Raw genomic sequence first — 10,747 nt, forward strand, 5'->3', positions numbered from 1 at the left:
TGTAGACGCTTCCCCCCAGTCTCTGTTTAAGTGCTGATCAACTTATGCATGAGAAAACTACTGAGACCCAGGAAAGAATGACCCAGAAAGGAATAGGCAAAACTATCCTTGGAAATCACACAGGGTCTAGAATAAATAACTCCCATCAGCCAGTCTGTAATTTAAAACATGGAGTCCTGATAATGTATTTGATTAAATTGTATTTGATTAAAATATTAGAATTGAAAGTTACTTAATTCTGCTCCTTACTCAGTATACAACATGCCTGGCAAATGCTAACCTAGTCTTTCTTTGAATACCTCTACTGATTTAGATCTCTGTTTTGTAAGGTTGCCATTTTCAATTTTGTTGTTATTCTAGTTGAAAGTTTTAAATTTTATATTGAGCTCACACGTACTTCCATGTAACTTCCCCATCTTGATGTGACCATGATTCTTAACCGGAGGTGAGCATAGTAATTAATTCACTAGAAAGCTTATCCAAAAGATAGATGCCTGGGTTGCACCCCTAGAGATTTTATTTGTTAAACCTGAGATAGAATTCATGTTTGTTTTGGAAAAGCTCCCTGATAATGTCATAAATAAGGCGACTGTCAATCTCTGTATCGTTATTAAACCTTAATTCCTCTCTACTTTGGAGAATACCTCCTTAAACTATAATGTAAATTCCAAGACTGGAATTTACTTTTTTTTTTTTTGGCCGCACCCCACAGCATGCGGGATCTTCCCCTACGAAGGAACCCATGGCCCGCTGTAGTGGAAGTGCGGAGTCCTAACCACTGGGATGCCAGGGAATTCCCTGGACTTTACCATTGTAACTTTCCTTCACCCCACTTTCCATGTCCCCACTTTCTAGAAGCAAGGCTGGAACCAGGTCGTTTAGGTTTTTTCTTAAGGTTTTGTTGTTGTTTTGTTTTGAATTTTTGGCCGCACTGTGCAGCATGTGGGATCTTAGTTCCCCGGTAAGGGACTGAACCCATGCCCCCTGCACTGGAAGGCAAAGTTTTAACCACTGGACTACCAGAGAAGTCCCAGATCGTTCAGTATTGATGCCAACCTAAAGTTTTAAATTTTTATCCTTAAGTTGAGGCACTGAAGGTGTAATATGATCAAATTTACCTTTTATATACTCAGTGGTATAAAAGTTTGAAGTGGACAAAATGAGGAAAAAAGCATATCAGTTGAAGATACTATTAAATAGCACTGTAAAGCACTCAGCAGTGATAAACTTACTTCCATTCTTATTTAGTAGCCTAGACAAAAAGGGCATGTACTAGCATAGTCAGGAGAAAAGATGGATTAAAGCAGTGGTTCTCAAACTTCAACCTACACGAATCACTTGGAGCTCATGTTAGAACACGTTGTTGAGGGCTTCCCTGGTGGCGCAGTGGTTAAGAATCCGCCTGCCAATGCAGGTGACACGGGTTCGAGCCCTGGCCCGGGCAGATCCCACATGCCGCGGAGCAGCTAAGCCCGTGAGCCACAACTACGGAGCCTGCACTTTAGAGCCCATGAGCCACAGCTACTGAAGCCCACGCACCGTGCTCCGCAATAAGAGAAGCCTATGCACCGCAACTGCAACGAAGACCCAACGCAGCCAAAAATAAAAATAAATAAAATTAATTTATTTAAAAAAAAAAGAACACGCTGTTGAGCCCCAACCCTAGAGTTCTGGTTCAGCAGGTCTATTATGAGGTCCAGGAATTTGCATTTCTAACAACTTTCTAGGTGATGCTGCTACTGCTGGTTTGGGGACCACACTGTAACAAGCACCATATTAGAAAAAAAATTACTAACTCATGTTCATGTCCTATCTGAGCCATAGACATGTTTACCCACAATTATTTTTTAATGTTAATTATGGTAGTTACTACATTTAAAACTATGAAGATATCACATAAAAATCTGGATTTCTGCTTCTCCTGAAAAATCATTATGTAAACTCTGAAACCAGAAAAGTACTAAAGAAACCACAGGCGAGTTACATTGTAACTCATCAGGAGAAGGCCTTTCATATTCAGAAATCATGTAAGACAGATAAATTCTACTCCATCTCATTCATTTCACAAAAGGTTAACTTAGTGAATATATACAGAATATTAAATCAACAGGGAAAAAGGTCCAACAGGAAAAGACTAAAGGATATAAACACATTCACAGAAAATGAAACACAAATACCTCAAACATTTGAATACATGCTCACACTCATTCTTCAGAGAAACACAAAATTACAGTGAGAAAGCATTTTTTACCCATCAAATAGTCAAAGACAAGAATGTAAGAGTAACAGGTGTTCACATATATTGCTAATATAAGTTTAAATTCACAAAACTTCTATGAAGGTCTATTTGGCAATATCTATCAAAAACAACAAATGAACACTCTTTGATCCAGCAGTTCCACTTGTAGAAATTTATCCTATAGATATGAGTCCAGGGTTACACGGTTATTCACTAGAGCACAATTTGTAACAATTAAATTCTGGAAAGAATTCAAATGTCCATCAATAGGAAACTCATTATGAGACAGTCACAGAATAGAATACAATGCAGCCATTAAAAAAAAGAAAAGAAACTATGCCCTAATGAGGAATCATCTCCAAGATATAATGCTAAGTGCTCAGAAATGTGTCAAGTGTGCTACCGTTTACACAATAATATAGAATTAATAACTACTTACAATCTGCTCGTATATGCGTAAGGTAGCATTGAGGGACACATAATAAATTACTAACACTGGTGGACTCGGAGGAGAAAACCTATGTGATTAGGGAATAAGGATTGGAGGGACATTTCACTGTGTACTTCCCCTTCTGGATTTTGAACCAGGAATGTATTTCCTAGTCAAAGAAATAATTACAATATTCTTTAAATATTAGAAATACCTGCCACTATGGCATACATTCTCCCCAATCAGCTGAAGTTGAACAGTGACCTAGCCCTTTAAGGGACAATTCACTTCAATCCCCACCACCACTTCACTTTTTCCTATCTGGCCCTCTAGGCTTTACATTTCTAAGCCCTGTTACAGACTACCAAACTGCTAAACATTGGTAACTGCTTAGAAATTTAAAAAGGAGGGAGGGGGAATCTAGAATTTTTATTTCTGGGATTGGGAAACTGAGTGCTATCCAACCAAAATAAGGTACAAGAGCAAGATTATTAGTGAAAATTGGGGTGTACATACTGAGCTGGTTTTGAGGTGCTTATGGAACACCTAAATGGAGAGCTTCAGGGACTTCCCTGGTGGTCCAGTGGCTAAGACTCTGGGCTCCCAATGCAGGGGTCCCGGGTTTGATCCCTGGCCAGGGAACTAGATCCCACATGCCGCAACTAAAGATCCCGCCTGCTGCAACTAAGACCCAGCGCAGCCAAATAAATATTTTTAAAATAATAAATAAATAAATGGATAACATTCAATAGGCAATTCAGAGCAAACATCTGTCAGACATAGCAGTGCCTACTACATTCTCATTTAATCCTCTCACAAAAAACCTTGTGGCTATTTTCCAGAGAAGTAACTTACCCAGTTACACGACCCCATCATAACTCAATCTGTACTCCAATTGCCTACTGACTTTCTGTATTCCCCATCAGGATTAAGATCTAAGAAACCATGTCTATCTTATCCTAAACTGTATCCTAGCAAAGCCTGGTATCTAATCAATATTTGTTAAAGTGACCAATTCTGAATCACTAGGGTAGCATTAACGACAAGTGACTTTGCCACTTACCATATGAAGTACCTCAGTTTCCTCAACTATTAACAGTACCTACCTCACAGGATCTGTTTTGAAAATTAAATGAGAAAGTTCACAAAGTGCTTAGTTCAATGCTTGGCACATAAGGAATCAATAGATTCTAGCAATCATTAACACTGAAAGAACAGAAAGATAGGAAGAAATGGAGGCAGCATCAAAAGAAGACATAATTAAGGAGGGAGTGTCTGGTATCAGAGGCAGCAAAGAGGTGCCAAAAAGGCAGCAAAAAGAACTCATTAGAAAGCTAAGAATAAGGACTATTTTAGCATTTAGACAATCCATGATCACCTTTAGCAATGTTGTTTAAATGACATGAAGAAGCCAGATCGAGACAGGTTGAACAAATGTGTATATTCTCAGAACACACCTGTCCAATTAGATTGTGATCTGATGACCAGCAACTGATACCTTATTCATCTTTGTATCTCTAAAACCTGACACATTAAAGTATATATTGAATACATTTGTTAAATATATAAGCAAACAGAAGGGGGGGAAAAATGGACACCAGAAATTCTGCAGACTCTTATCTAAAGAAGCCTGGCTATGAAGGGAAGAAGCAAAGAAAGCAACTGAACGCATATATCACAGAGAAAATGTTTTTAAAAGCATCCATCTTGGGACGTTTGAATGCAGAGATGGTGCTATCTAAGGGGAAGGAAAGGAAGCACCAAGAGACCAAATAGGTAGTTGCTGGCAGACAACCAGACATGAAAAACCCCCCCACAAATCTCCAGTTGTTTTATCTTAAAGATTTTTTTTCTTTAACATAAACCCTCAGCCTGTGAAGAAGGCTTTTCTTCTGGCAAACTTTTATGTTCCACAAGAGGTCTTAATCCTCTAGCCATCTATTCTGTGTCTGCTAGAGCAGAGAAGCTGAACATTTAAGGAACAACAGCACTGACTGCACTCTCTTTAAATTCTTGGCCCCATATCTGAAACAAGGACAACATTGGCAATCCTACCACATTCCCTAGAATATGTCTTCCAAGTCTCCAACATTACTATCTCTCCTCAAATCTCCTACACCCTACTCCATTCCCCCTTACTTCTAAGCAGACCTTGCTTCACACCCCATTGAGCAAATAGAAACCATTAGACAGGAAGTCTCCCTTCCTCAACCACCAAAACTACCAACCTGCTTGCCTCTGTATCCACATTCTCTGCTATCCCTATTTCTATGAACGAAGTTTCCCAGTTAGAAACTTCATATAGCTGGCCCCTTGTCATTCATCTCATTGTGGCCATCCCTGATCGCCCAATCTAAAATAACCACCCAGGGCTTCCCCCTGCACTGATGGTGCAGTGGTTAAGAATCCGCCTGCAAATGCAGGGGACACAGGTCCAAGCCTTGGTCGGGGAAGATCCCACATGCCGCGGAGCAACTAAGCCCATGTGCCACAACTACTGAGCCTGCGCTCTAGAGCCCACAAGCCACAACTACTGAAGCCTGTGTGCCACGACTACTGAAGCCCACGTGCCACAACTACTGAAGCCCGAGTGCCTAGAGCCCATGCTCTGCAAAGAGAAGCCACCACAGTAAGAAGCCACGCCCCGCAACGAAAAGTAGCCCCCACTCGCTGCAAATAGAGAAAACCCGTGGGTAGCAACGAAGACCCAGTGCAGCCAAAAATAAATAAGTAAATTAATTAATTAAAAATAACCACCCAGTTACCTCACATCACCTTAAAACTAGGGTAATTCTTTGCATAGCACTTTATCACTGATATTCTCTAATCTATATATTCATGGTCTCTATCCCAGTAGTCGAAGCTCCATTTGAAAGCAGAGATCTTTTCTGTCTCCTTAACCACAGCGCCTCTACTAAATAAGACAAATGCTCAATAAATATAGGGAAAATATGCCAATAAGTAGGAGGAAAGAAAACTGCTTCACAAAACTTTCCTGAAAAAAATTTCCTTGTAGAATCTCCCCACTACTGCCACCATTTAACAAATGGGAAAACTGAGGTCCACCGCAGCAGCTAGAAACAGAACTCAGTTTTCCTGGCTCCCAGTCATCATAGAAATTTAGCATCATCTGTCATCCTCCCTATAAAGTTTTTTGGGGTTTTTTTGGCTGTGCCACACAGCATGCAGGATCTTAGTTCCCCGACCAAGGATCGAACCTGCACCCCCTTAAGTGGAAGCGTGGAGTCTTAACCACTGAACCACCAGGCAAGACCCTCCCTATAAAGTTTTATGGTACCCTTACAAATAAATACAAGTTCAACATCCACCTATGACACTGTAATGTTAGAAGTCAGAAGAGCTAGGCTTGATGGGAGGAGTATGACTAAAAAGGTTGGGGGGGGAAGCTTCCATATAATGTTTTGTTTCTAATTTCCCTTTGTGAAAATTCACTCAACTGTACATTTACCATTTGTGCATTTTGTAGTATGCTGTACTTCAATAAAATGTACTGAAAAACTGGCAGGGAAATTTTTTTTTTTTTTTAGCCACGCTGAGAGGCTTGCAGGATCTTAGTTCCCCAACCAGGGACTGAACCTGGACCATGGCAATGAAAGTGCCAAGTGCTAACCACTGGACCGTCAGGGAATTCCCATGGAGCTTTTAACTTATGCTTTCTTTTGGGAGATTTATAGTTTCAGGTCTTACATTTAGGTCTTTAATCCATTTTCAGCTCATTTTTGTATACGGTGTAAAATAAGGATCTAACTTCATTCTCCTGCATGTGCATATCCCGTTCTCCCAACACCATTTGTTGAAAAGAATATCCCGGGACTTCCCTGGTGGCCCAGTGGTTAAGAATACGCCTGCCAATGCAGGGGACATGGCTTCAAGCCCTGGGCCAGCAAGATCCCACATGCCATGGAACAACTAAGCCCGCACACCTAGAGCCCGTGCTCCGCAACAAGAGGGGCCACCGCAGTGAGAAGCCCGCCCACTGCAACGAAGAGTAGCCCCCGCTCACCGCTTAGCCCGCATGCAGCAACAAAGACCCAATGCAGTCAAAAATAAAAAAATAAATTTAAGAAGAAAAAAAAGAATGTCCTTTCTTCATTGAGTGGTCTTGGCATCCTTATCAAAGATCATTTGACCATATGCAAGGATTTTTGGGTTTTCTTTTACATTCCATTGTTCTATTTCTCTATCTTTATGCCAGTAGCACAATCTTTTGATATCAGCAAGTGAGACCTACACTTTGTTCTTTTCAAAACTGTTTTGGCAGGGAATTTACTGGCGGTCCAGTGGTTAGGATCCCAGTTCAATCCCTGGTCAAGGAACTAAAATCCACAAGCCTCGAGGCGTGGTCAAAAACAAATAAACAAAAGAAACTGTTTTGGCTATTTGGGACCCCTTGAGATTTCTTATGAATTTTAGGATGCATTTTTCTACTTCTGCAAAAAATGCCATTGGCATTTTAACAGAGACTGTGTTGTATCCATAAATCTCTTTGGGTAGTATGAACATCTTAACAATATTAAGCATTCCAATCGATGATCTTTTTTTTGTGGACCCTTTAGGGTGAACCTCAGTGTTTTTTTTTTCAAGAGGGTGTAATGTTTAATTGGCATCCAAAGATAATCAGGTAGATGTTAAAAAATAATATACATCTCACAAAAAATTACATTTGTCCTTGACTTTTGCTTCTCTCTGATCCACGTTATTAATAGATAATACTACAATACATATGCCACATATTGAAACTGTACCAAGGCATTTAGATATATGAAAGGAGACATTAACATTCATTGAGTCATTTAATTTTGTCATGAGCTGACAATTATTAAGTGCATTTATCAAGCCTCATAAAATTTATACAAACTAGGTCATTTTACCCTACTGTCATAGCCCAAGAAACAGTGTATGTTTAAAGCCCAAATTGTAAAATTGCAATTAATCTTACTATTTTTTGGCATTTTTATTTTTTTTACAATTGTGAATTTGTCTTTTTATTTCTGCATTGCTCTATATATTTTTTTCAGTTTTATTTTTTTATACAGCAGCAGGTTCTTATTAGTTATCTATTTTACACATATTAGTGTATATATGTCAATCCCAATCTCCCAATTCATCCCACCACCACCACCCCCCCTCAGTTTTTTTTTTTTTAACCGATTTTTTTTTTTGGCCAGGCTGTGTGGCTTTCAGGATCTTAGTTCCCTGACCAGGAATTGAACCCGAGTCCTCTACATTAGGAGCAAAGTCTTAACTGCTGGACCACCAGGGAAGTCCCTCCCCGAACCTCAGTTGTTTAAAGTGGTAAGTGGAAAATACTTTCGGATACGCATATAAAGATTACCAAAGTTAATGGATGTGATGAGTAAATTGTCTTAAGAGTACAAGGTCAGGGACTTCCCTGGTGGTCCAGTGGTTAAGACTCCGTGCTTCCAATGCAGAAGGTGTGGGTTTGATCCCTGGCGGGGGAACTAAGATTGTATAATGCCGTGTGGCACAACCGGGAAAAAAAAAAATTTTTTTTTTTAAATCTTCTGAAAATAGATTTTTTTTTTTGCAGGTCCACCAAGAGAGACTCTTCTCATTTACACATTTGAGCTAATATACTGAACCTAACTCCTCCACCCAACCAAAATATAGGTACACAGGTACGTTAGCTAAATCTTTCACACAAATATATTCTAATTACAGTGACATTAATTCATCATAAAGCTAACTTACAAGAGGTTATCCATCTCATTTTAAACAGCCAAATACTAAGCACCAAAATAAGCCCCACACCAACACAGATGAACCTTCCACTTATGGAAATAGGAACGACAAACCCCAGAACTTTAAGGATTACTGAGCGAAACCACTTATTTTTACTTTGACATCTCTCATCTAAAGGTACGAATAAGTAGCTCAGAAATTATAAGACAGTTGAAGTAAAATTCAATGCATCACATAAGACTTCCTCTTTCTAAGCTTTCTCATTCCTCCTTACCACTACAGTACAAACCGCTATATTCTTTTGTAACATAAACAAAAACGTTAACAACTACTTAGAACTATTTAGAAAGCTAATAAGGACAAAGACTGATTTAACATTTAGACAACCATTGATAACCTTTAGCAACGTTGTTTAATGGCATGAGGGGACAGAAGCCAAATTGTAGCTTTTAACAGATGACAAAACTGTAGCCCAACATTTCACCACTTAAGCAATGAAAGCGGTATCAAAATCAACTCTGAATTGTGGTTTATTTCTCATTCAATTTTCTCTCTCTACTGGTTTGGAAGTTAAACATGTTTTTTTATTCTTTCAATGGCTATACTGGAATTATAATGTGCATTCTTAGTAGTTTATTAAACTCACATAAATTTTCCTTACCCACCCCCTTAAACGACTGAAACGCTTTACCCCTGAATTGCCCCAGGAACTTACTTAACTAAGGAATGATGCCTTTATTGTTCTAACTAGCTAATTAGATTTTCATGCAATTTCCTCTCAAGCTTTGGGGATGGGGGAAAGGATGAGTAATGAGGGAATAAAAACTTGAAATACTAGGGTTTAACCTAGAGTCTGCCACTTAATAATTTGGGTTATTTCTTGTTTCTTCAAATAACGGCCTGTTTCCCTTCACTGTTCAAAAAATACCTTTATGTCTGAGTGGCACTGTGCCGTTTTCATAGCAATCATGTCTTCTATCATTCCTTCCAGTCCTTCTGTTACACTTCGCGCTTAATACTGCCCATTCTCCTAGCAACCAAACACTGCTAGAAGTGAAAAGACCTCGACGCAGCGCTAGAAGATGCTTCGCCTCACGATAAAATCCCCCAGAAGCAGCCAAGTCCCCCGCCAACGTCCCCAAAGTCTAAAAGAACCACGATGCTCTCCACCACAGACAAAAGAAATGGGCCTTGCTGAGGGCAGGGGAGTACCAGGTGAGCGAGGAGACCGCGGGGCACAAGCTTCACCGCGTCCCACGGCGGAAGTCCGAGGCGCTCGGGAGCCGCAGCCCCAAACAATGGAGTTTTCCCGCCTCCTCAGGGCCCCGCCCCCTGCTCCAAAGCCGGCGGAGGGAAGCGAACGCACGAGCGCACGACCCCGCCCCCGAGAGACCCCGCCCATCCCGACCCACCGGTCCGGCCTCCTCCCTCGTGCAGTTTTTTTTTTTTTGGCGCCAAATCTCTGTTGGTTATTTTCCCGATGTGTTTGGGGATCCTACCGGAGGCGCACGCCAGGAGTGCGGGGACAGCAGGGACGTGAAGGTACACTGCCGCGCCGGGGCCCCGCCTCCCCGCCGATAGCCCCGGGCCTGGGGAGGAAGGAGAGGGGCAGGCGATGGAGACAGCCGCCGCTGCCCCCGGCAAGATGGCGACCGCGAAAAGCGGGGCAGGGGGCCCCAGCCGACCGGCGTTACTGCCAATGAGCGAGGTTCTCTGCTATAAGTGGGCTTCTCCAGTGTCCGGCCCTCCCCGAACAGCGACGGTTGTTCACTGGAAGGAAAGCCCTCCCACCCTCCGGTCTGTCCCTCCCGGTTAGCCTCCGTCCACCACCCCCTCCCTGCGGACTGGCCAGTGCCTCAAGCTCTCCACGGTCCAGCTTACTTATCGGCGGAAACCAGCTCCGCGGTGATGGCGGCAGTGGCTGTGGACTCTGCGGCCATCGTTCGCCTGAGGTGGTGGGCCAGCGGGACGGGATAGTGCCTGTGGGAAAAACAGAGAGAATTTGGAAAGCCAGAGACTTATTCGTGGACAGAAAATGGCAGATTGGAGACCCCGCGCGGCTGGGCCCTCTTATATACCAGGGCCCTTCGCCCCGCCCATCCACTTCCGGATCCTCCCCCTCGAGTTTAAAGGGCCAGGACCCAGCCCCAATGCTGCCCAAGGACATCCCCCACCCGCACCACCTGGTTCTGCGTGATACATTTCCTCCCTGGCTTCCTCGAAAAAAGCAACTTTTTGCTTCTCTAGCAAGTCGCGTAAGAAGAACTAGAATCTTGGTACTACTACTCCTGACTGAACGGCGGCCAGCGACTTCCAGAGAAGGGGAAGCTGGGGCTGCACTACATGTTCGGAGC

At 42.1% G+C, this 10,747-nt stretch overlaps 1 protein-coding gene across 4 annotated transcripts in view; it reads right to left on the reverse strand.

The window, feature by feature from the left end:
* NASP (nuclear autoantigenic sperm protein) overlaps positions 1-10,489 on the reverse strand; it is a 36,022-nt gene extending 25,533 nt beyond the window's left edge. For 2 of the 4 annotated variants that reach the window (XM_027108688.1, XM_027108685.1), the window contains exon 1: positions 10,275-10,489. In XM_027108688.1, the coding sequence (XP_026964489.1) occupies positions 10,275-10,333 (59 nt within the window). In that variant the 5' untranslated portion in view covers positions 10,334-10,489. Of the gene's footprint in view, positions 1-9,892; positions 10,037-10,274 lie in introns of those variants that run through there. The other 2 variants (XM_027108684.1, XM_027108687.1) reach the window with 2 other exon arrangements.
* Positions 10,490-10,747: the final 258 nt, after the last annotated feature.

Source organism: Aethalodelphis obliquidens, unplaced genomic scaffold (genome assembly GCF_003676395.1).
Source record: "Aethalodelphis obliquidens isolate GAN/ISIS:26980383/991018 unplaced genomic scaffold, ASM367639v1 scaffold9, whole genome shotgun sequence".
NCBI classification, from domain to species: Eukaryota; Metazoa; Chordata; class Mammalia; order Artiodactyla; family Delphinidae; genus Aethalodelphis; species Aethalodelphis obliquidens.